Source organism: Anastrepha obliqua, chromosome 4, assembly GCF_027943255.1.
Source record: "Anastrepha obliqua isolate idAnaObli1 chromosome 4, idAnaObli1_1.0, whole genome shotgun sequence".
Taxonomy (NCBI): domain Eukaryota; kingdom Metazoa; phylum Arthropoda; class Insecta; order Diptera; family Tephritidae; genus Anastrepha; species Anastrepha obliqua.
Genome location: NC_072895.1, coordinates 39,000,499 through 39,026,923, shown reverse-complemented (window position 1 = coordinate 39,026,923; position 26,425 = coordinate 39,000,499). Strand labels below are relative to the sequence as shown.

Genomic DNA, 26,425 nt, shown 5'->3' with positions numbered 1-26,425 from the left:
AGGGATTCTGCTAGGCTTAGCCGTGTTCTGTCCAAAGATCATTCAATGGCTTCTTGGGTCAATGGCCTGATGGTACTTGGACAGTTACGACAGAAGAATCGCTAGAACTTCTGCTAAACACGCATTTCCCGGGGTGCAGCGTCCACGAAAGGGGGAGGGGAAGTATCAGGCGGAGCCAATATAATCCACAGCACCTTGCAAAAAAAAATAATTACAAAGGACAAAGTTGCATGGGCAATTAAATCTTTTTCACCTTTTAAATCTCCGGGGCCAGATGGGATCATCCCAAAGATGTTACAGGAAACCTTGGACTGTATCCTACCATGGCAAGAGGAAATTTTTAAAGCGTGTTTAAACCTAGGTCATATTCCAGATAGTTGGAAACTAGTCAAGGTCGTCTTCATTCCAAAAATAGGCAGGAGGGGACATGAATCAGCGAAGGACTATAGGCCAATCAGTTTTTCGTCTTTCCTGTTAAAAACCTTTGAAAGACTTTTGGATATATATCTTAGAAGCTCTTTGGAGAGCTCTGGTATATCTACCGCACAACATGCGTACCTTAAAGGCAAATCTACGGAGACAGCGCTTCACGAGGTAATCCAAACAATAGAGGGCTCTCTAGAGAACAAACATTATACCATGGCGGCATTCTTGGATATAGAAGGCGCCTTTAACAATGTTAGTACAGATGCGATCCAACGGGCGTTGATAGACTTAGAGGTGGACAATTGCATCAGTAATTGGGTCATCTCTATGCTAGAAACCAGGATCATCAAAGCTAATATGGGTAATATCAGTATAACCAAGAGGGTCCATAGAAGCACCCCACAGGGGTGAGTATTGTCTCCACTTCTCTGGTTATGCGTTATTAGCAAAGTCTTAACAAAACTTAATAGAGGTGGGGTAAAAGCGGTGGCGTACGCTGATGATGTGGTGTTAATGGCGTCAGGACTGTGTCCTAATACGATCAGTGGGATCATCCTAAGGGCATTAGGCGAGCTTAACTCTTGGGCCACAGGCTGTGGCCTAGGTTTAAACCCACGTAAAACAGAGCTTATGCTTTTCACCACCAGATATAAGGTACCAACCTTTACCCTACCAAATATTAACGGACAAACTCTCTCACCATCACCCAGCGCAAAGTACTTAGGGGTAATTCTGGACTCCAAACTAAGCTGGAAATTAAATGTTGAAGAACGGGTAAGGAAGGCAGAAATTGCTTTATATGCCTGTAAGCGTATGCTTGGAAGAAGATGGGGTCTTCAACCTAAGCATACATTATGGCTGTATAAGACGGTTATACGACCTATTCTATCGTATGGTTCGGTAGTTTGGTGGGAGGCTCTAGGGAGAGAGTACAATACCAAACTACTCGGCAGAATACAAAGATCAGCATGTGCAATAACGGTTGAGCAGATGAACTGGCAAGAAGGGGATCTGCCATGACTAAACGCAACCGGAGAAAAAGGAGACAATCTTCCATTTCCTCTGTGAATGCCCTGCCCTATGGAAGGACAGAATGTCAACCCTGGGCCAACTGCTGTTCGAGAATCTCGAACAACTATCTGGCTTAGACGTTAACAACCTAATAAGGTTCCTTAACCGCACAGACTGGATATAGTTATGCTGTAAATAACCGTTAAACAAGTTGGTAACGAAGATGTGGCAACAAAATGGCGCGGAAGCGCTAGTTGGATTCTGGAAGAATCACCACTTTAACCAACCAACCAACCAACCAACCAATTATTTTGTTTCATTTACATTATTTTTTTCTTTTTGATTTAATAAGAGGTAGCTCAACTTAAAAAATTCAACCCAACAATTGAATCAGCTGTTCGTAAAACTTGCAATTGTTACCCCAAATGGATAGAGCATTTGAAGTCCTGTAACTTCACCTCTGGTGTGAGCAAGCTCTGGTCCACCGTAAGGTCCCTGTCGAACCCGACGAAGCACAACGACAAGATGGATATCACCTTCAACGGTCGTACTTCGTCGGATCTGAAGAGATGCGCGAGCTATTTTAGCCGGCAATTTATACTGCATCCTCCGGTCGACAGATCAAAACGTTGTGCCACCAGACGGTTGCACAAACTGCCATACAACAGTGCACCGCTTACTTTCACCAGCGACGAGGTTCAGGGGGCCATCAAGCATATGAAACTATCTAAAACCATTGGCCCCGACGGACTAAACATGCTGATGTCCATTGGGAGTAGAATTCCTCACCAAGGTCTTCAACCTGTCCATGGCCACTCTCATCATTCCTGATAAGTGGAAATTAGGGAGAGTGGTCCCACTACTGAAGCCTGGGAAACCCGCCAACCAAAGGGAGTCTTATCGTCCGATAACTCTCCTTTCCCCAGTAGTGAAGACGCTGGAAGCCCTTCTACTCCCACTCCTCACAGAACACCTGACTCCAGCCTCACACCAGCATGGTTTCCGAAGAGTGCACAGCACCACCACGGCACTCACCGTCATAAACACCCAGGTAAACCGTGGACTAAACCAAAACCGCCCCTGCGAGAGGACTGTCCTAGTAGCGTTGGACCTACAAAAGGCTTTCGATACAGTCAGCCACGCCACGTTACTAGATGACATTTTACAGTCGACACTCCCGCCAGGCAAAACAGAGAAAAATAAAGCAAGGAGTACCGCAGGGTGGTGTCCTTTCCCCCTTGCTTTTTAATTTCTATATTTCGGAACTCCCCCAGCCACCAGAGGGAGTCTCACTGGTCTCATACGCCGACGACTACACGATAATGGCGTCGGGCAATGACATTGATGGCCTATGCTCTAAAGTAAACGACTACCTCGCCCGCCTTTCTCGCTTCTTCACTGCTTTCTCCCACTAAATCCACGGCGACCCTTTTTACCACCTGGACAAAGGACGTCAAGCTGCAACTTCAGGTGCACGTCGATGATACCCCAATACCGACGGTTAATAACCCCAGAATTTTGGGAGTCACCTTTGAAAGCTTGCTCTCCTTCTCAGCGCACACAACCGCTATTGCAACGAGAGTACAAAATCGCAACAAGGTCAAGTCGCTCGCCGGCAGCACTTGGGGCAAAGATAAAGAAATTTTGCTGTCGACTTTCAAAGCAATAGGCCGACCGGTTCTAAACTATGCTGCGCCTGTCTGGTCGCCTGGAACCAGTGATACGCAGTGGACGAAGCTCCAGACCTGCCAAAATACTGCCATTAGGACCGCGACAGGATATCTCCTGATGTCCCCAATTCAACACCTGCACGACGAGGCTCACATGCTCCCTGTTAAGGAGCACAACAAAATGCTCGGCAAGCAGTTTCTGCTAGGGTGTCACCGTAGTCCTCACCAATGCAGACACCTGCTCGAGCCTGAGCTACCTCCCAGGCACATCCGGAGACACTTCCTCAACTACGTGGACGAGATCCAGGACAGAACTGACAGACCACTCCAGGATCAGACAGTGTACAGACAGGCCATAAACGACATTCATCGGAAGACCCTTACCACCAAACCGTACTTTGTCGTAAGTTCAGCGTCACATTCGCATTTAATCAGTGATCTCGGTAAATCAGAATGTTCTTCCTGGTGTCGGCGAAATGCTTCGCTTCCGTGAAAGGATTTTCCACAGATGTCACATATTTTGGCATATAAATGTAGATGTACCAGCTTTAAATGCTGTGTCATTTTGTATTCATTACAGAACCTATAATTAGTATAGTTACATTATTGTAACGAATAAAAAGAGAAGCAAAACGAACATGAATTTTGAACCTACGTTTTCTCACATTGCGTACACTTAACAATCTTTTGTTCATCTGAAGCATGTATTAAAGAATGTCGAGCAAGAACTTCACGACGAAAGAATCGTTTAGAACAAATATCACAATGATAAATACGTTCTCTAGAGCCATGAAAAAATTGAATATGCGTTTCAAGCCCACGACGGTCGACCAATAATTTGTCGCAATGCTGACATTTGAAGTATTCGGGGTCGTTATGAAAGTAGATATGGTCAACGAGTATACCTCGTTTAAGAAACTTCTTTCCACAACATTTTACATATCCATCTATTTGATGCTGTTCCCGATAATGAATTTTTACTTCTCTAAAATCTGTTAGAGATTTTTGGCAAAGAAAGCAGACTAATTTAAAATGTTGGGCAATGAAGTCATCATAGTCCGATGTTTTATGCCGTGGTTTGTTTTTTTGTTTTGGCTCTCGCTTTTGTTCACTTTGCTTTCTTTTTAACCTTTTTTTAGTACGCACCTTCTTTTTCAACTGTAAAGAACGCACCATGAAGATGTCGTTAGGACTTGGACGTATTGGACTTCCTAATTCATTTCCGTCATCAGATAATTTCGAAGAATAATTTCCGTCTGCCGTTTCCTCTGGCAATATTTCACTTTTAATATCTACTTTTTCTATATTTTTATCTTGCTGGTTATCTTGAATATTATTGCTATTTGGAAATATCAGTTGCTCAATTCTAACACTACATTCTTTTAAGGCAATCGGCAGAAAATCTAAAGAATTCTCAGTCACCTTTTGACGACGAGGACGGCCACGACGACGTTTTGGAGGTGATGCTAACTCGTCTATTGCATCAGGCTTTACTTTTATTTCTGTATCGGTTATCTCTAGCTCTTGTAATGATTTCAGAGTGTTACTTGCTGCCAAGTGTGCGTTCTGCACACGCACATAGAATTCATGAAAAGATTGGACCAATTCCCAACATTGATTGCATACAACTTTCGTTGAAAAGTATGCCAACATGCTCAGCTATAAAGAAGAATTACCTTTAAATTAAAATCACATCTCTACCGGAAGCCTCACCTCTTCCTTGAAATGCTTTTCGATAATTTCACTGACTTTCACAGATTGCAGCTCTTCAGAATCTATATTTATTTGGCCACTGAAAGGACTACATTTTTCCAAGCACAGTATACAGGACAATTTATCAAACATCTTCCGAATTTATAGCCAACTTGTGAAAAAGTGCAATTCTTTACGTAGATAAATTTATTTTATAACTGAATCCAAGATGAATCTCATTGTTTATATGATGAAGAAAGTTGCCACCTATTATCATATTATATTACATGATATTTATTTATTCATTTAATAATCTAAAAATGCAGTACCTATTTCTTACCTTCTATAAAAACAGATTAATGATAAATAATTTATTCACAAAACTCTTAAACTTATAATTTACGTGTTTCATTTTAATGAATGAACGAAAATGTAACGTCTCTTAGGCTTTACCGAAAAAGAATATTAGAGAATACTAACATGTTGAAGTGGTACTTTATGGAAGAAATATCTAGACTAATATGATTTGAAAGCGAATTATATTCTTTCACAGTTCTAGAAATGAGATCATTGGAAACATAATTGGTTTTAACCATCGCTAACCAGAAAATATCATGATTTCACAAGTTTCGCTGAGAAATATACCTATAAATTAAATTTCTCGAGAAGTGATCCACATCGATCAAATCGACAACAAAAGTGAGGGAGAGAATAGGCCTTCTAATATCAAGTATTTTTAGATTAATGAGAACCGACTTTTATAGGATCAGGTTGGATCAGGTAAATTCAATTCGTATGCAAAGCATAACGCGCAAAGGATTTCTGGACACGTTCAAGCCTACAAATATTACAAGCATAATATGGTATCCAAATATAGACCACGTATTCCAAATGCGAAAGGTATATAACTTCTTTAGGGTGCATGGATCAATAATGTCCGAACTAAAACATCAAATGAAAGCAGGTTCAGAATATGACTTTGCAATGGTGTAACTTAAATGTCTTTGATAAGAGAATCTAATGTCAAATACCACACCAAGATCAATAATTTCACTTCGATTGGATAAACTAGAACCACCGATGTGGTAGGATAACAAGATTCAGAATAAGAGACATAAAAACTCTTGTTTATAATACATATGTGATTAGGTTTAATTTATTTTTTTAAACCTCTTTTTCTAGAGCTTTTAGAAAAGTTTGATAATGTTTTTATTGCTGGGGATTGTGGGAGGACTCCATTGGCTCTAATAATGATCAAGTTGCTACATGATTCCAAACTTAGGAGTCGAAATAATAGTGAATTAACCTTCAAAAAAAATTTGAAGGACATAGAGGGTTCAGTTCTTGACTCTGACCTGTGTCGAAAACAAATGCTCATGGAAGGTTCGACCTTTTTCCTCAGGGAAGAGTCATCATCTCCCAATCATAGTTGAAATTGAAAATGTAAAATAAATTATATGAATCGTAAATCCAATACTAATGAAGCTTGGATATTTGTTAAAAGTTTACGTAGCTTAAAAGTTTGAACAGATAAAATAACAGAAACAACTTAAGATACTTAAACACCTTAAAGGCCGAGTTCGGGATGGGGGATCGACCTGACAAAACGAGGGGCGGAACCCGTGTCTCCATCTTTGACTTTTTCGTATGATAAAATGGTGGCCGCTCTCGGCGGGAAGAGGAAAAGGACAAGATCGGTCACCTATGTATGAAATGGTTAAGTTACTTACAGATAAATGTCGATGTGTTTTACTTACGACCATGAATGATTCCTATCTGTCAAACAATGTTAGAGACATTTACAGTTTCAAAAACTGTTTTTCTAAAAATAGTCAATTTGGTGATAAAGAAAAGATTACTGGGCTGTTGGACGAGCTGGCAGCCTTTCACTTTTGCTTAGCAAATGCTACATGAAATCGTTTTCTATAAAAATAGCAATAATAAAATCTTAAATCTCTGGCGTCAATTAGGATTGATAGCAGTTATGTGGAGTGAATTGGGAATTTCCTCTTGAAGAGAGGGGAAAGAGACGATGGGTGTGCCAGACCCCGTTGCTCTTCAACATATTTTCGAGTCAACTATACACAATTGCTGATGAAAACACGTTCTTATATCAGTTTGCGAATATTCAATCAAATAATAATTCAACAAAAAAAAAAGTTTTGCTCTATTAAAGGCGAAAATAAAAGTCAGGCCGCGGAAATTGTGAATGATGTTTATGGTGCCGATATTTTAACGGCTAATTACGTTCAGGCATTTTTCATGTTAAAGAAAATGTAGCTAAAATCACTTGAATAATCGAAATGGACCGACCTTCAAATTCGATTCAAAATATTTCATACATATTTCATATGTTAGTATTCCGCGATCTTCATTGAATCGCTTTCGTATACTTTAATAAATTATATTCAAGTATTTCATGCTTTGTTTCACGATGTATTTAAATGAGTCATAGTTTGCAAAGCGAATTCTACAAAACTTTGTTAATTTTCAAATGCCTGATTTGAATGAGTAAATATTAACGCGGTGGTGCTCATAGGCCAGAATCAGTGTCGGCCCGGTAACGTGAAATCGACTGTCGTGTAAAAATTCTAAATTTTTTGTATTTTCACGCATACGTTTCCAATTTTCTGCTAATATTAAACACTAATGTCTTTTGCTATTTTTTCTATAACTTCATATTTTTTCTTAAATGAAGTGGATTTCTACTAGGGCATAATGGTACTATCAATTTATTAGCACTCAGAAACTTCAAAAACACGAAGAAACGAGTACCTGATTATTTACGGGTTTCTTCTTTTTTGTTACGTTTCATTATTTAGAGGTTTTCGATTGTTCACTACTTAGAGTGCTTCACTTCATGTTCCAGAAACGATTGCATATAGTTTCTAATGTACCAAATTATACAAGTTGGGACTCCACATTGTGTATTTAAATGCCCTTATGTTAGTATTGAGATAGTTTATTTGTTTTGCCAAATGACGCAACTGATATTCATTAATTTTTTACTCATATCATTGGAGATATAGGTACTTACATATAGCTCGTTTGTTCTTAACTAAATTGAAGAGCGTTCTGCGTTTTCTAATGTAGAATTAGGTCTGTTCATGAAGCAAATAATTTGTAACATGTTAATGTATCCGAAAAACTTGCAAAGTAGTGGAAAGTGAGAGAGCAAAATGACATTTCACTTTGAGGGGAAGTTGCAAGTTCTTACTTGAAAGAATTTGCAAGTGAGAAAAGCAGCTGATCGCAAAGTAAAAATAAACACTAAATTTATACAGTTTGTTTGAAGTCATATATTTAATAAGAACCTGTCTATGATATAAAGGTATGTACTTCTGCCTCCACTCACTGTTGCTGCAGTTTCCAAAATACAAATTGAAAACATTGAATGTACTTTTGTGTTTTAAGCTTGCACTTCTTGGTTATTAACTAATTTGGCAATATACATATATACATACATTTATAGACGGAAGCAAGGAAAATATGAAGGAAGCTGTGATTATAACAGCAATATAATTCTTGTGGACAAAATAAAATCATGTGATGCTATTATTTTGTGTCCTGCTCCATAAAGTTTAGCAAAAAATCCCATCCCCCTTGGTGGAGCAGTGAGCTCTCAAAACTAAGGGAAAAATCTAGATCAACGTTTGACCTCAGCTACTCGACAGGAAATTGGCAATTGTACAAAGAGAGTCGGAGACAGTACAAGAAGGCAATTAGGACCGCCAAGAAAGAGAGCTGGAGCGAATTTTGTTCGTCAATCGAATCCACCAGGGATTCTGCTAGGCTTAGCCGTGTTCTGTCCAAAGATCATTCAATGGCTTCTTGGGTCAATGGCCTGATGGTACTTGGACAGCTACGACAGAAGAATCGCTAGAACTTCTGCTAAACACGCATTTCCCGGGGTGCAGCGTCCACGAAAGGGGGAGGGGAAGTATCAGGCGGAGCCAATATAATCCACAGCACCTTGCAAAAAAAAATAATTACAAAGGACAAAGTTGCATGGGCAATTAAATCTTTTTCACCTTTTAAATCTCCGGGGCCAGATGGGATCATCCCAAAGATGTTACAGGAAACCTTGGACTGTATCCTACCATGGCAAGAGGAAATTTTTAAAGCGTGTTTAAACCTAGGTCATATTCCAGATAGTTGGAAACTAGTCAAGGTCGTCTTCATTCCAAAAATAGGCAGGAGGGGACATGAATCAGCGAAGGACTATAGGCCAATCAGTTTTTCGTCTTTCCTGTTAAAAACCTTTGAAAGACTTTTGGATATATATCTTAGAAGCTCTTTGGAGAGCTCTGGTATATCTACCGCACAACATGCGTACCTTAAAGGCAAATCTACGGAGACAGCGCTTCACGAGGTAATCCAAACAATAGAGGGCTCTCTAGAGAACAAACATTATACCATGGCGGCATTCTTGGATATAGAAGGCGCCTTTAACAATGTTAGTACAGATGCGATCCAACGGGCGTTGATAGACTTAGAGGTGGACAATTGCATCAGTAATTGGGTCATCTCTATGCTAGAAACCAGGATCATCAAAGCTAATATGGGTAATATCAGTATAACCAAGAGGGTCCATAGAAGCACCCCACAGGGGTGAGTATTGTCTCCACTTCTCTGGTTATGCGTTATTAGCAAAGTCTTAACAAAACTTAATAGAGGTGGGGTAAAAGCGGTGGCGTACGCTGATGATGTGGTGTTAATGGCGTCAGGACTGTGTCCTAATACGATCAGTGGGATCATCCTAAGGGCATTAGGCGAGCTTAACTCTTGGGCCACAGGCTGTGGCCTAGGTTTAAACCCACGTAAAACAGAGCTTATGCTTTTCACCACCAGATATAAGGTACCAACCTTTACCCTACCAAATATTAACGGACAAACTCTCTCACCATCACCCAGCGCAAAGTACTTAGGGGTAATTCTGGACTCCAAACTAAGCTGGAAATTAAATGTTGAAGAACGGGTAAGGAAGGCAGAAATTGCTTTATATGCCTGTAAGCGTATGCTTGGAAGAAGATGGGGTCTTCAACCTAAGCATACATTATGGCTGTATAAGACGGTTATACGACCTATTCTATCGTATGGTTCGGTAGTTTGGTGGGAGGCTCTAGGGAGAGAGTACAATACCAAACTACTCGGCAGAATACAAAGATCAGCATGTGCAATAACGGTTGAGCAGATGAACTGGCAAGAAGGGGATCTGCCATGACTAAACGCAACCGGAGAAAAAGGAGACAATCTTCCATTTCCTCTGTGAATGCCCTGCCCTATGGAAGGACAGAATGTCAACCCTGGGCCAACTGCTGTTCGAGAATCTCGAACAACTATCTGGCTTAGACGTTAACAACCTAATAAGGTTCCTTAACCGCACAGACTGGATATAGTTATGCTGTAAATAACCGTTAAACAAGTTGGTAACGAAGATGTGGCAACAAAATGGCGCGGAAGCGCTAGTTGGATTCTGGAAGAATCACCACTTTAACCAACCAACCAACCAACCAACCAATTATTTTGTTTCATTTACATTATTTTTTTCTTTTTGATTTAATAAGAGGTAGCTCAACTTAAAAAATTCAACCCAACAATTGAATCAGCTGTTCGTAAAACTTGCAATTGTTACCCCAAATGGATAGAGCATTTGAAGTCCTGTAACTTCACCTCTGGTGTGAGCAAGCTCTGGTCCACCGTAAGGTCCCTGTCGAACCCGACGAAGCACAACGACAAGATGGATATCACCTTCAACGGTCGTACTTCGTCGGATCTGAAGAGATGCGCGAGCTATTTTAGCCGGCAATTTATACTGCATCCTCCGGTCGACAGATCAAAACGTTGTGCCACCAGACGGTTGCACAAACTGCCATACAACAGTGCACCGCTTACTTTCACCAGCGACGAGGTTCAGGGGGCCATCAAGCATATGAAACTATCTAAAACCATTGGCCCCGACGGACTAAACATGCTGATGTCCATTGGGAGTAGAATTCCTCACCAAGGTCTTCAACCTGTCCATGGCCACTCTCATCATTCCTGATAAGTGGAAATTAGGGAGAGTGGTCCCACTACTGAAGCCTGGGAAACCCGCCAACCAAAGGGAGTCTTATCGTCCGATAACTCTCCTTTCCCCAGTAGTGAAGACGCTGGAAGCCCTTCTACTCCCACTCCTCACAGAACACCTGACTCCAGCCTCACACCAGCATGGTTTCCGAAGAGTGCACAGCACCACCACGGCACTCACCGTCATAAACACCCAGGTAAACCGTGGACTAAACCAAAACCGCCCCTGCGAGAGGACTGTCCTAGTAGCGTTGGACCTACAAAAGGCTTTCGATACAGTCAGCCACGCCACGTTACTAGATGACATTTTACAGTCGACACTCCCGCCAGGCAAAACAGAGAAAAATAAAGCAAGGAGTACCGCAGGGTGGTGTCCTTTCCCCCTTGCTTTTTAATTTCTATATTTCGGAACTCCCCCAGCCACCAGAGGGAGTCTCACTGGTCTCATACGCCGACGACTGCACGATAATGGCGTCGGGCAATGACATTGATGGCCTATGCTCTAAAGTAAACGACTACCTCGCCCGCCTTTCTCGCTTCTTCACTGCTTTCTCCCACTAAATCCACGGCGACCCTTTTTACCACCTGGACAAAGGACGTCAAGCTGCAACTTCAGGTGCACGTCGATGATACCCCAATACCGACGGTTAATAACCCCAGAATTTTGGGAGTCACCTTTGAAAGCTTGCTCTCTTTCTCAGCGCACACAACCGCTATTGCAACGAGAGTACAAAATCGCAACAAGGTCAAGTCGCTCGCCGGCAGCACTTGGGGCAAAGATAAAGAAATGTTGCTGTCGACTTTCAAAGCAATAGGCCGACCGGTTCTAAACTATGCTGCGCCTGTCTGGTCGCCTGGAACCAGTGATACGCAGTGGACGAAGCTCCAGACCTGCCAAAATACTGCCATTAGGACCGCGACAGGATATCTCCTGATGTCCCCAATTCAACACCTGCACGACGAGGCTCACATGCTCCCTGTTAAGGAGCACAACAAAATGCTCGGCAAGCAGTTTCTGCTAGGGTGTCACCGTAGTCCTCACCAATGCAGACACCTGCTCGAGCCTGAGCTACCTCCCAGGCACATCCGGAGACACTTCCTCAACTACGTGGACGAGATCCAGGACAGAACTGACAGACCACTCCAGGATCAGACAGTGTACAGACAGGCCATAAACGACATTCATCGGAAGACCCTTACCACCTTCTTAAGCTCCCGACCCCCGAATGCCGTTATCGGAGTCCAACCAGCACCTATCGCAGACGAAGAGCTCCAGCTTCCCCGAGAGTCCCGCGTAACTTTGGCACAATTACGTTCTAGATACTGTAGCAGGTTAAACTCCTACCTATCCAGAATCGACCCCGACATACTAAACATATGACCAGCATGTGAAAGCACTCCGCACGACACTAACCACCTTTTCACATGCCCCATCAAACCCACTCATCTAACACCCCTCTCCCTCTTAACCCAACCCGTCGAAACAGCCAATTTCCTGGGCCTACCGTTAAATGAGCTAAACGAAGACGACCGGTAATTACACTACACTGACAGGGCGAAGATACTGGTACAACAACAACAACTAGTTTTGCGTTCATATACTTTTTTAAATAAGTTACTGGCAACATACTTGATAATTTTTACATGAACAGACCTAATGAATTATCATAAAATTCAAGATTTTACATTTATTTTGGTTCTTCTGCATCCACCGATTCTATTAGAGATTCCAAATCTTTTTGGATTAGTTGTCCATTTCCAGTGGAACTTCTTTTCTTCGCACATTTTTCTGCCCATTCCGTTGGGTGTTTCCGCTTACGATGAGCGTACATATTTGCGTTAGAGTTAAACGTTTGTGGACAAAATGCACATGTATACAAAACTTCACCAGTATGTGTCGTCATGTGCTCCTAAAAATTTAAATATGCATTTTAAATAGGATATAAAAACTTTCGTATGTAAAAATATTCACTCGTAAGTCCTTCGATCTTTTAAAGGCTTTGTCACAAAGTTTGCAGACATGTTTTTTTTCTGTGGCGTGCATATATTTAAAATGTGTTTGATGCGCTGGAAGGGTTGGTGACACTTTTGAGCAAATGGGACAGACCTGAGGTGTTTGATACTCCTCCGTGTGCATTACTTTCATGTGACGGGCCAAACCATACTTTGTGGTAAGTTCAGCATCACATAATTCGCATTTAATCAGCGACCTCGGTAAATCAGAATGTTCTTCCTGGTGTCGGCGAAATGCTTGGCCACTGTGAAAGGATTTTCCACAAATATCACATATTTTGACATCCAAATGTAGATGGATCATCTTTAAATGCTGTCTCATATTGTGTTCATTACGGAATCTATCGTTAATATAATTACATTATTGTAACAAATAAAAACAGAAGCAAAACTAACATGAATTTTGAACCTACGTTTTCTCACATTGCGTACATTTAACAATCTTTTGTTCATCTGAAGCATGTATTAAAGAATGTCGAGCAAGGACTTCACGACGAAAAAATCGTTTAGAACAAATGTCACAATGATAAATATGTTCTCTTGAACTATGGAAAATTTTAATATGCGTTTCGAGCCCTCGATAGTCGGACATCAATTTGTCGCAATGCTGACACTTGAAATATTCGGGGTTGTTATGAAAGTGGATATGGTCAACGAGTAGACCTCGTTTAAGAAACTTCTTTCCACAACATTTTACATATCCATCTGTTTGATGCTGTTCCCGATAATGAATTTTTACTTCTCTAAAATCTGTTAGAGATTCTTGACAAAGAAAGCATTCTAACTTAAAATGTTGAGCAATGTATTCATCATAGTCCGATGTTTTATGCCGTGGTTTGTTTTTTTGTTTTGGCTCTCGCTTTTGCTCACTTCGTTTTCTTTTTAACCGTTTTTTAGTACGAACCTTCTTTTTCGGTGTTAAAGAGTGCACTACATCTTGAGGGTCTTTAGGACGTGGAAGTGTTGGACTTATTAATTCATTTCCGTCATCAGATAATTTCGAAGAATAATTTCCGTCTGCCGTTTCCTCTGGCAATATTTCACTTTTAATATCTATTTTTTCTATATTTTTATCTTGCTGGTTATCTTTGCTATTGTTGTTATATGGGAATGTATGTAAAGAATCCTCTGTCGTCGTTTGTCGACGAGGACGGCCACGACGACGTTTTGGAGGTGATGCTAACTCGTCTATTGCATCAGACTCTACTTTTATTTCTGTATCGGTTATCTCTAGCTCTTGTAATGATTTCAGAGTGTTACTTGCTGCCAAGTGTGCGTTCTGCACACGCACATAGAATTCATGAAAAGATTGGACCAATTCCCAACATGGATTGCATACAATTTTCGTAGAAAAATATGCCAACATGCTTAGCTATAAAGAATTAGTACCGTTAAATTAAATTCACATCTCTACAAGGAAGCCTCACCTCTTCCTTAAAATGCTTTTCGATAATTTCACGGACTTTCACAGATTGCAACTCTTCAGAATCTATATTTATTTGGCCACTGAAAGGACTACGTTTTTCCAAGCAAAGTATACAGGACAATTTATCAAACATCTTTCGAATTTGTAGCCAACTTGTAGCTAATAAAGTGCAATTCTTTACGCAGATAAATTTATTTTACAGCTGAATCCAAGATGAATCCCATTGTTTATATGATGAAAAAAGTTGCCACCTGGAATAATTTAGATCGGGGCTGCCACTCAAAAAATTGACTTCGTAGCCAAAAATCTGACTGAAATGTGGCCAATTATAATTATAAAATACTGCTGAGTATTATTTATGGATGTTACAAAAATTGCGTTTAATTATAAATAAGGCAAGATTAAACATTTATGTGTATATATAATTGTCGGTTGCACCCATTTTGCGTGTTTGGGCTCCTGTTTGTAGTAAGCGACTTGATGTTGTTGCACATAACATATATGCATATTGTAACACATCATGACAGTTCGTGAAACCACAGGGAATAACGAGATAATAGCGTATTAAGTCTCTTATTATTATTATTATCTATTTGTCAGCCATTCCATTGTTCTCGTATCTTTGCCGTAACAATTCTTATTTAAAAAATGTTGTTGTTGCTCGATTACGACTATCTTGAATAGATTCGCCGTGGCCTGTTTGTTTCTCCAAGAGTTAGCAACTGGCGGATATATGAAGCAGTTGGTATATATAAACATATATTGGCAGCGCAGGAATCGAGCTACCTAAAATTACATATGTTTATAGTAAGATTGTTTGTTATGCAGTTTTACAGGAACAACCAAGGCAAATTGAGTATATAAGGTGGTGCCATTAAAAAACAGGTACTTAATTTTTCGCGAGTTTTACAAGTCTGACATCTGTTTCCTTCGCAATACAAGACAAAAAAAAAAAAAGAAAATTACATGTGTGTGAAATTGCAGTGAATGGCTTCGTAGTATTGTGATTTGTGAAATTTAACAGAAGGAGAGAAATTAGTTGTTTATGCAGAGGAAGAGTCTGCGAAACCAATAGAAACTACCAATCACAAGAAATTACACAAACGCGTCATCCGTATAAAAACGGAGGGCAAATTGCATATAGAAGCTTTATGTTCTTTGGGTGTTCTGCTTAAATTTCACACTGTCCTCGCAAGTCACCACCTCTATTATTCAATTCGCCTTGTTTCGCTCTTCTTCCTGTTATTTATTGTTCGTACCAAGGCGAATTTATTATAGGTGACAGCAACCACATATAAGTCAAGGTGGTAATAAATTCGCCTTGATGTAAGTAAAACCCTACATGTATTTGTTTTTGCGTTTGGTCCAAGCGTCACGTCAACGTACAATCGCAAATGTAAACATACGAATGTAAACATACTGTGGGGGACTAAAACCCCCACATATGCTTTTTATTTTATATTAACACTCTTTATTTGTGATGTTTAATTCAAGACTGTTAAAATAAAACTTATAACTTATAAAGGAACTCTAAATTTATATGTCTTGTCGTTTGCAAGCATAGATGACTTTGCAAGAACGCTTCTCGAATGATCTCTTTCTTAGAACGAATAACGACGTTAAAATTAAATTGAATAATGAATAAAAATGAATAATGAGTTCAGTGTGGCCAAAAGGATAGGTATAGGTGTGTTCCCGAACGACACTCTCAGCTGTGTTCCCCGAATACCAATACATACAAACAAAGCATATCATTTTGACGTAAGCCATACCTAAGGCGAAAAATTCAGCTGGGTGAATGCTGTCACCTATAATAAATCCACCTTGGTTCGTACTGACACCTGTTGAATACTAACACCGCAATTGGGAAGAGCAATTTTGTGCTTTCATTGTTGGTTGAAAGGAGTGGCTTTATTTTATTTATTTATTAGAATTAATATATAATACTAAACTAATACAAGGACGAGTACTAGCTGCCAGGGCCTACAACTCGATAGATAGATAGAACAGTCTGTGTTATTATTACCAAATCATATTAAATCATAGTAGTTAAGTTACAATCTTTCAAAAAATTATTTAAAGCAGTTATATTGGTGGTAGAAACCGTAGCCAGCAGAGCAGAAGATCTGGTAGATCCGAAGTGTTTTTTCCTGAAACTTTCTAAGGTACGACAACCGTTTAAAAGATGGTCAGCTGATGCGTTATTATCACAAAATGGACATTGTTGTTGGGTACCTCCTGTGAGGAGGTGTTGGTGTGTGAGTTTAGTATGGCCGATTCTGAGTCTGGCGAACTGGCTTGATAAATATCGAGGTGTATTGCTTGGGTACAGAGATGGTTTGCGCTTGTCGTTGAATTCAGTATACCGATGCCTAAACGTATACCATTCTGCCAGCTTAATCGAGTCAATATGTTTTTTTATATGCCTATGTAAATCATTCTTTGAATATACTGGAAACAATGAGCTTGTTGCTGGCATAAGTCGAACTGTTTCGTCGGCTCACTCGTTGCCTCGGATGCCTTTATGGCCTGGTACCCACATAATGTTGATCTTTTTTAAGTTCCGAATACAAAGGTCTCTTATTTTGTCAATCAATTTGCTATTACTATAAATGTTTTGTATGGCTTTAATAGACGACATGCTATCCGTACAAATGAGGAATTTTCCTTTATTACTCTGCGCGAAATCTGCTGCTTTGTATATGGCCATTGCTTCCGCTGTGAACACCGAGCAGTGTTTAGATAACTGGCCTCCAGAAATGAGCAATCCTTTATGAGTGGCTTTATGCTTGAACAACGTTGGGAAATTATACAAACTTATGCATATTCAATGTTGTGTGTAGCCCAAACAGTGCTTTTATTAAAAAGAAGTTTTGGTCGAAATGAGAAATTACCCACCCATGTGACTGTATGCAAGTTCGTAAGACTGGGATAATCACAGTCTTCACCGTTGTATGGTGCGTACTGACGACAGTGTGGCTGCCGTAGCCGAGTGTGTGATGCAGTCTAGGAACATCAATCTCAATAACTCAACGTTTTAGCACCAGCCTGAAGCGAATTCTGCACAAAGACTTCTCGCTAATATTCGCACGTTGTGTTAACGCTTCTCATTTGGGGTATTAGAGCAGATCGAAATACACAACGATTTATTCGGAAAATCATCTTTTATAAAGAAGCGCATTTTCATCTGGCGGCTATATTAACAAAGAAGACTGCCGCAACTCGGGATCGGAAAATCCATATGCGATCGTCAAGAAACCAATGCGTTCTCAGAGTCAAACTGTGATGCGGATTTTGCACGAGTGGCATCATTGGCCCATTTTTCTTAAAAAAAAATTCCATTTCGATCAACAGTAGATAAGTGCTGCAGAGGCTTGATAAACTATTTTTTGTGGCCGAAAATTGAAAATTTTGACTTGAAGTTTGGTTCATGCATCTCAACATTGGTAGTCGTGCTGCTATTTAGCGCCGTTAGACTTTTTTATGAGGTGCCGGGAAAGACCAATGTTGTGCCAACAATCTATTAGTGATTTAGGTCCTTAAACTGAATAATAGAACCGGAAACGGTCACCAAGACTTTGGATAATCGGGTAAAGCGAATGCGCTACTTCGAAGCCAGCCGAGGCCTCTACATGAATGAAATCGTGCTCCAAAAATAATGGGAATGATTGCTGTTTTAAATAAACAAATACGAAATTTTTCGAGAAGAAACCACTATATGGACCCCTTTTTAGTTAGAGATAAATTTAAGAGCTTTCTGTATTTACGAAGGTGGATATTGAATTATCTAACTTCTGTTTATTTTGATTCTTCTGCATCTGCCGATTCTATTACAGATACCAAATCTTTTTGGATTAGTTGTCCAGTTCCAGTAGAACCTCTTTTTTTTGTACATTTTTCTGCCCATTCCGTGGGGTGTTTCCGCTTACGATGAGCGTACATATTTGCGTTGGAATTAAACGTTTGGGGACAAAATGTACATGTATACAAAACTTCACCAGTATGTGTCGTCATGTGCTCCTAAAAATTTAAATATACATTTTAAATATGATATATTATAAAAACTTTTGGATGTAAAAATATTCACTCGCAAGTGGCTGGGCCTTTTGAAGGCTTTGTCACAAAGTTTGCAGATATGTTTTTTTTCTGTGGCGTGCATGTATTTAAAATGTGTTTGATGCGACCGAAGAGTTGGTGACACTTTTGAGCAAATGGGGCAAACCTGGGGTTTGTGATACTTCTCGGTGTGCATTACTTTCATATGACGAGCCAAGACGTACTTTGTCGTAAGTTCCGAGTCACACAATTCGCACTTAATCAGTGACTTTGGTAAACCGGAATGTTCTTCTTGGTGTCGGCGAAATGCTCCACCACTATGAAAGGATTTTCCACAAATGTCACATATTTTTGCATAGGAATGTAGATGGACCAGCTTTAAATGCTGTTTCATATTGTATTCATTACAGAACCTTAAATTAGTATAATAACATTAATAATATATAATAAAAGAAAAAGAAAAACAAACATGAATTTTGAACTTACGTTTTCTCACATTGCGTACACTTAACGATCTTTTCTTCATCAGGAGCATGTATAAGATAATGTCGAGCAAGAACTTCACGACGAAAAAATCTTTTAGAACAAATATCACAATGATAAATACGTTCTCTCGACCCATGGAAAAATTGAATATGCGTTTCGAGACCTCTACGGTCGGACATCAGTTTGCCACAATGTTCGCACTTGAAGTACTCTGGGTTGTTATGAACATGAATATGATCAACGAGTACACCTCGGTAGAGTAATTTCTTTCCACAACACTTTACATACCCTTTGGTTTGGTGTTGCTTGCGATAATGAATTTTTAGTTCTCTAAAATCTATTAGAGATTTTTGACAAAGAAAGCAGACTAATTTAAAATGTTGAGCAATGAATTCATCCTGGTCATCAGATGTTCTATGCGGTGCGTTTTTTGTTTGTTTTGGCTCTATCTTTTGGTTGGTTAGTTTTCTTTTTACCTTTTTCTTAGTACACACCTTTTTTAGCGGTAGAGATTGCTCCAAAACATTTTCATATTGCGGGGGTATTGGGTTCTTTAAACCACTGTCGACATAAGATGATTTGTGTAGGTAATTTAAGTCTGTCTTCTCCTCTAGGATTGTTTCTATCTTAATATATCCATTTTTTATATTTTTGTCTTGCTGGCTGTCTTTACTACTATGGCAATATGGAAATGTCAGTTGTTCAACTCTGACACTGCATTCTTTTAAGGCAATTGGTTGACGATCATAAGAATCCTCAGTCGTCTTTTGACGACGAAGGCGGCCACGCTTACGGGTTGGAGGTGATGCTAGCTGGTCTATTGCACCAGTCTCCGTTTTTATTTCTGTAATGGCTATCTCTAGCTCTTGTAATGATTTTAGAGTGTTACTTGCTGCCAAGTGTGCGTTCTGCACACGCACATAGAATTCATGAAAAGATTGGACCAATTCCCAGCATTGATTGCATACAACTTTCGTTGAAAAGTATGCCAACATGCTCAGCTATAAAGAAGAATTACCTTTAAATTAAAATCACATCTCTACCGGAAGCCTCACCTCTTCCTTGAAATGCTTTTCGATAATTTCACGGACATTCACAGACTGCAGCTCTTCAGAATCTATATTTATTTGGCCACTGAAAGGACTACCTTTCTCCAAGCATAATATACAGGACAATTTATCAAACATCTTTCGAATTTATAATCAAATTGTAGGTAATAAAGTGCAACTCTTTATTTATTTTACAACCGAATCCAAGGTGAATCCATTGTTTATATTATGAAGAAAGTTGCCAGCTAGAATATTGGCTATAGTGTTTTTTGTTTCTTTATAAATACCAAATGGTGGCTTTCTGCTTTTTAAGTCCTCGTTAAGAGATCAGTTATACTGCTGCACGCTAAACTAGCATTTATTCATACAAAATTCTCTTCCTAAATACAACTAAAAGCTAAATATTTTTTGCATTAATATTCTCTACCCAAATGAAAATAAGTACTAAAAAATTTTGCATTAAGAATATATCTTCTATCTGTAATCTTCGAAAACTTTTTTAATTCGTCCAATATTTTAAGTGATTTGTAGATCATAGCTTAGACAGGCGGTGGAATCAATTCTGAATTGTCTCAGGAATTAAATGCAACTTATGTGAATTGACAACAAGACTTAACTCTCATAATTTAGGGGAATTTTCGATGGAAACATTGCAGTTAATATATAATGCGAACAAAAAATAACGAAACATTTAAAGAGAAGAATAAAAAAGATTGGATGCAATACTAGTTTGCACTAACACGTTCAAAACTGCATTAATTGTTTTTATATTTCGGAGCAGTTTGAGAAATAGCAATAATTATTTCTTAGTAGCTAATACCCGTCTTTGTTGTCTGAAGTCCAACTTTTCATGACACAACCATCCCATAAACAAATCAGTTGTTCAGTAATCCGCCTAACAACTGTCTGTCACACTACAATTTTAATCAGAATAAGCTGCGCCGGTAATCCTGATTAAGCATGGATATGTAACGGACAATGCCCGGTAAGGACACCCACCAAATTCGGGAGATGCGGCTTTGCGTCTGCTAACCAAGAAGCACATTCTACTAGAAGTAGCATGCAAGCTTGCTCCAATACGTTGACCACAAAAAAGGTTTTAAAGTACCTAGACATAAGACTGGAATCAAGTAAAACACGCAGCAAAGAAAGCCGCTAAGATAGCATCCCTACTTAGTAGATTGATGATAAACATAGGGGGACCATATCAAAGGAGACGGGTTGCTCAAGTGACAGCTTAAGAACTGCTGCTGCTCAAGTGATTTGTTTTCATGAGAAGATCATCTATTCTTTTGTTTATATGCGGCAATACTTTCATTGTGGTACCACGGTAATTTTTACAGGTCACGTCAGTCAAGTACAATGCTGCAACGGACGCAACGGCCTATAACTTTGGAAATTAGGGGAAATTAAGAGGGCAAACTAACATTTCATTTTGAGGGGGATCTGGTTGTTTTTACTAGGAAAATGTTGAGTGGCAGGAAAAAAGCTGATCGAGCACAGCTGGTTACAGTTGATGCCAAGGCCAGTTCATGCAATGAGAAAATTTAGACAGCGATGGAAAAAGTTATTATAAAGAATTTAGATATGGACGAAGTATATATACCGTGTATTCTACGGAATGTGTAAAACACGGTGTCAAGATTTTTAGAATTTACTGTTTTACCGTGAAACTTTCAAGTATTTACTGGTTTCCTATACTTTTACTATTTCGAATATTTTTCTCTTTGGAGAGAATTTCACTATTGGAGAATTATTGCCGGAAATGTAAATGAATACACCTTAAACTTTTGAAAATACTTTTGATCGATTGAGAGCACTAAACGAAGACTTAGCTTGACAACAGCTGATTCTATTAAATTAATTTGTAATATTAGTGGTGAGATTTAGGCGAAGTAATTATTTACAGCATAAGTTGAAAGGATGGTTGACCATAGTGGCGATGATATAAAAAAGGAGCACATGCGACTCGCAACGATAATAAAGGAATGCCACGAAAATTTGAGATCTCAATCCAAAGTGAAGGGGATGAACGAAGCGTGGAATGAACATTTGCAGAACACTACTCTATTGCAACAATACTCGACAGCTATGCACCGTTTATCATCTATATGGGAATCAAATACCACAAATCCGAACTTATTTGCACGTAGTCGAGTGAAATGGATAACTGATTATTGCAAATCATATTTTTTTACTAAAGAAACATTTCTCGAGAAACGCAACCGTGAAACACGATTGGCGATGTCCTACACTGACATTCAAACCATAGACATCAATTACCCAAAACTAACTATTCCAGATTGTATAAATGTACTGGATGTAGGCAGCTGTTTTAACCCATTCTCCAAAGAGCAAAATTTTAATGTTACAGCAATTGATTTATGCCCAGCCACAAGCGATGTCTTAAAAGGTGATTTCTTACAAATAGTCATAGATAAAAGCGAGCAAGTTGTCACAGAATTTGGAACAGTACAACGTTTACCTTGTGAACATTTCGATTGTGTCATATTTAGTCTTCTTTTAGAGTACATACCTTCACCGGAAGAACGTCTACATTGCTGTCGCAAAGCTCACGAGCTATTGCGATCGGAAGGCATTCTTATAATTATAACTCCCGACTCCCAACATGTAGGTAAAAACGCAAAATTAATGAAAAACTGGCGATATGCATTGGGCACTTTGGGTTTCTACCGAATTTGTTTTGAGAAATTGCCACATATCACTTGTATGGTGTTTCGAAAAACACTTAATCCTGCAGTGGCTCGTATATGGGCCGATCTGCATCGGGAGGATTATATGACAACGACAATAAATATACCACAAGATGATATAAAATAAATGTACTAGCGTACACACTATTTTATTTTCGAAATTTTGTTTATACAGTACATAAATTATACAAAGCTTAATAAAATTTGTAAACCTAAATTTCACAAACTGTTGATATTAAAAACTAAAAATCTTTTTTATTATTTCCTTCAAAAACGGAAATATCAATCAAATTAAATATATGTATATACTCTTTTGAAGCATGTATTTATTTATATGTACACATACTCATACAGTTTATTAATAACTAGCCAAGTTCAAAACCTTGGGATTGACTTAAATTTACTTTACTAGATCTAAATATTTCTGGTGATAGTAATACATTTTTTAAATCTCATTGCTTTATCCTACTGTATAGTCATTTGTAGATTATGTTGCATGGGTTCCGGATTGGGGATAATTCTTTCTGCGCTAACCGTGCTGCCACTAGTGTTAATTTTTTGTGCGAAGAAAGCCGATGTAGCACCTACTGCCTGCTTTGCTTTTAAAGCGGCTGTTGCACCCATAGCCTGAGCCATAATATTTGCTATATGTCTAGGTTTTTTTCTGTCTGCTTCCCATTCAGCACGATGCAATCTCTGTCGATGCTTATACATATTAGCATTGGAGAAGAAAGTCATTGGGCAATTGGGGCAGGTGTATAACACTTCACCGGTATGTGTCGAGGTATGTTCCTGTAATCATAAATTGCGTGCCTAAGTAGAAAGGAACTAAGTTGAGTCATATCTAATAATCTTACTCTAAGGTCTTGCGGCCGTTTGAAGGCCTTTTCACACATGGTACATTTGAACTTTCGTTCACATTCATGGTTGAGGTAAACATGACGCCTGAGCGCGCGTGCCGTTGTCGAAACTTTATTACAAATCTGACAACGATGTTCACCGCCGGGATCCTCATGAATTGATTTCATATGTTGTTTAAGGCCAGACATATGTCGCAACCAAGTGCCACATATTTGACACTGCATTGGCTGTGGAACTGGACGTGGTTGCTCCGAGTGCTCCAGCTGATGGTGTTTCTTCAAGTACTGAGTGCGCACCTGTTTACCGCATTTGTCGCATATGATTGTGCTTTCCGGATCATGATTGTATTTCATGTGGTCTTTAAGTTTTCGCTGTGTCGGAAGTCTAATTTAAATATAATTTTGAGTTATTTGGCGTACAATATAATACAAATCTAATTTTAGGAAAATTATTTCAACTTACTTTTTATTGCATTGCGTACATGAAAATTTAAACTCGGACTTGGGGACATGCTTTGAAAAGGAATGGTGCTCAAATGCAGCCTTTGTTGTAAATACTTTCGGACACTTGTCACACTGGAACATTTTCCGCTCTTTTGGTTCTGGCGGATTAACATGCGCCTCTTCATGTTGCTCCAGGTTACGACTGTCAGTGAAAAGCCTACCGCATGTTGTGCATTTGAAATGTTCTGGATTCCAATGTAAATATATGTGCTCGGCTAATGCTTTTCTTTGGGGAAATTTACGTCCACAACACATCATATATCCCGGATCCTCGTTATGCGAAGCTCGAAAATGGCCACGTATTTCAGCAAAATTTTGTACCAACAGCTCGCACTTCGGGCAAGCAAATCGTCCAAAAAATTGCCTAATTACTCTATCGTACTCATCTTGTTGTGCTCGCTTAGCTTCAATCTCTTCTCGCGACATGCGTTTAGGGGGCACAAGCGGTTTCGGACGCTTACGATACTTTTTCGGCTTAACAACTTTTTTTTTCGGAATAACCGCATACTGTGGCTTTGGTTCGAAGTCAGGCAGACTTTCACCAGAGTCTGTATTTTCGCTACTGGAGTCCATGCTGTCTTCTGTTCCAGAGCAACCACCGACGCCAGCGCTGAAGTCATGGTCATTGCCGTCATCATCTTCGTCACTATTCAATATAGGCTGTTCAGTTTTTATTTCTGATTGGGTGTTATCTTTGTTGTCAATTTTTTCCTTATCCTTGAGCTTCATGATCTTTAAAGGTGTCTCTTCTTCACTTCGTACTTTTCTCGGCCTACCACGTCGTCTTTTCTGTGTTTCAGGGTTGGGGGTAGATGTAACTTCCTTATCGGTTTTTGTCTCCTCTTTTTCGGGTGTAACTTCAGTCGTGCGTTTGATATCCTCACTGTTATCTGTCTTGATACCTGCATTAAATAAGACAGATAAAGGCAATTCGGTTTCAGAGTCATCATCATTGGCAAGTGGCAGCGGTGACGATTCTCGTTTGATACGTTTAGTTGTTGATGGTTTTGCACTGGTATCTTTGGGTGGACGCCCACGACGTTTTGCTCGTTGAGCTCTTTCACTTATTGTAGTGTTTTCTTCAATGATTTCGATTTGTGGTAATAAATCTAAATCATAAACCTCTAATTTTACTTCTAAAAAATATAATTACATATTATATACTCGATATAGATGTAATTTATTTACACGTACCTGAGTCGAATAAATTTCCTCCCTCTTCAACAGAATTTTGCAACTTTTCTTCGGAAACGGTACCATCTTCCGATTTAAGCTGGATTTCTTGAGGCAATGGATCGTTCTCTTGCTCTTGCTCAATATGGCCAAAGGGAGTCTTCCAATCTGCACGATTGTGCACCTCGGCCACACGTTGATAGAATATATGGAAATCACGCAAAGCTTCCCAGCAGGTCCAACACATGCGTTGACCCGAAAATATATCTCTCTCCGGCTTAAATATGCACTGTTGTTATTGACTAAAATATTATTTTATATTACTTACTTTTAACCAGAGATGCTTAGCAATTATGCTGCAGACATTTAATTTGCAACCTTCATCAGAGAAAATATCAATGAAACGCTGTGCCGGCATTGTGCCATCTTCAAGGCATAACAAACAGGCCATTGCACAATTTACAAATGCTGGTTCTTTTAATAGTACAAAAACTTATAGGCAGCACATTTATTTAAAAATCTTCACAAAGTACAAAATGCCCACAAAAATACAATCAAAATTAGGAACTATTGAAAATACACAAATTTGCGACAAAAGCGTACTCTCACAACCACAAACAAGCTATGCAAAAAATATGTCAAATTGACAGGCGTCACATAACAAGACGTCAGCGCAGCCAACAAATCGAATAGGAATGCCGGTTACGGAAGGGTTTAAAGGTTTTATTACTGATATATATCTGTTTTCGATTGATTTTATGGGATTAAATTTGCACTATAAATAATTTTCCTTACTAGTTAATTTATATGCGGCAAATTTCCGAATAGAATATGTTAAATAAAAATCCGTTTGGAAATGGCAACTCTGCTTGATAGTCGCTGTCATTTGATAGTGTTGGAGTTATTTACTAACAAGTTGTTAGATCAAAATGTAACCATTTCTATAGAAAACTGGTATTTCAGAGAGTAATCGAATAATTTCGCTTATTTATATATAAATAATTTCAACGAAGAGGAAACGAATGAAAACTAATCTTAGAACACCAGTATATATACATATATTTTATTATATCTATTTTTCCATTTATATATTTTTGAAGTCTTATAAATAACTTATGAAAATAACAAAAATTTCAATAATATAGGACAAGACTTATAGGTCAAATTATTTATTGAACAAAATATATTTCTCTAAACTCATTCCTTCAATAAAAATAAATTATACATGTGTTATACATTTTGCAGTTTAGTAACCTTAGACATTTAAAAAGCAGAA

The 26,425-nt window shown here is 38.9% G+C and overlaps 4 protein-coding genes across 4 annotated transcripts; 1 reads left to right on the top strand and 3 right to left on the bottom strand.

Annotated features, from left to right (window-relative positions):
* Positions 1–3,473: 3,473 nt before the first annotated feature.
* On the bottom strand, positions 3,474–5,047 carry LOC129244090 (transcription factor grauzone-like). The gene is made up of 3 exons (XM_054881707.1): positions 4,821–5,047; positions 3,763–4,766; positions 3,474–3,690 (listed from the first exon to the last, which is right to left on the bottom strand). Exons 1-3 carry the CDS (start codon positions 4,950–4,952, stop codon positions 3,474–3,476), a joined length of 1,353 nt encoding a protein of 450 aa, XP_054737682.1. The 5' UTR covers positions 4,953–5,047.
* Positions 5,048–12,451: 7,404 nt separating this feature from the next.
* LOC129244089 (zinc finger protein Xfin-like) lies at positions 12,452–20,117 on the bottom strand. Its single transcript, XM_054881706.1, has 8 exons — positions 19,905–20,117; positions 18,850–19,850; positions 18,395–18,776; positions 18,109–18,327; positions 14,309–14,500; positions 13,295–14,253; positions 12,841–13,222; positions 12,452–12,778 (listed from the first exon to the last, which is right to left on the bottom strand). Exons 1-8 carry the CDS (start codon positions 20,034–20,036, stop codon positions 12,557–12,559), a joined length of 3,489 nt encoding a protein of 1,162 aa, XP_054737681.1. The 5' UTR covers positions 20,037–20,117; the 3' UTR covers positions 12,452–12,556.
* Positions 20,118–21,718: 1,601 nt separating this feature from the next.
* LOC129246178 (S-adenosylmethionine sensor upstream of mTORC1) lies at positions 21,719–22,829 on the top strand. The gene has a single exon (XM_054884760.1). It carries the CDS (start codon positions 21,822–21,824, stop codon positions 22,737–22,739), a length of 918 nt encoding a protein of 305 aa, XP_054740735.1. The 5' UTR covers positions 21,719–21,821; the 3' UTR covers positions 22,740–22,829.
* On the bottom strand, positions 22,725–26,031 carry LOC129246177 (zinc finger protein 892). The gene is made up of 5 exons (XM_054884759.1): positions 25,478–26,031; positions 25,171–25,426; positions 23,936–25,112; positions 23,470–23,857; positions 22,725–23,404 (listed from the first exon to the last, which is right to left on the bottom strand). The coding sequence occupies exons 1-5, from the start codon at positions 25,598–25,600 to the stop codon at positions 23,078–23,080; spliced, it is 2,271 nt and encodes a 756-aa protein (XP_054740734.1). The 5' UTR covers positions 25,601–26,031; the 3' UTR covers positions 22,725–23,077.
* Between the last annotated feature and the right edge of the window lie 394 nt (positions 26,032–26,425).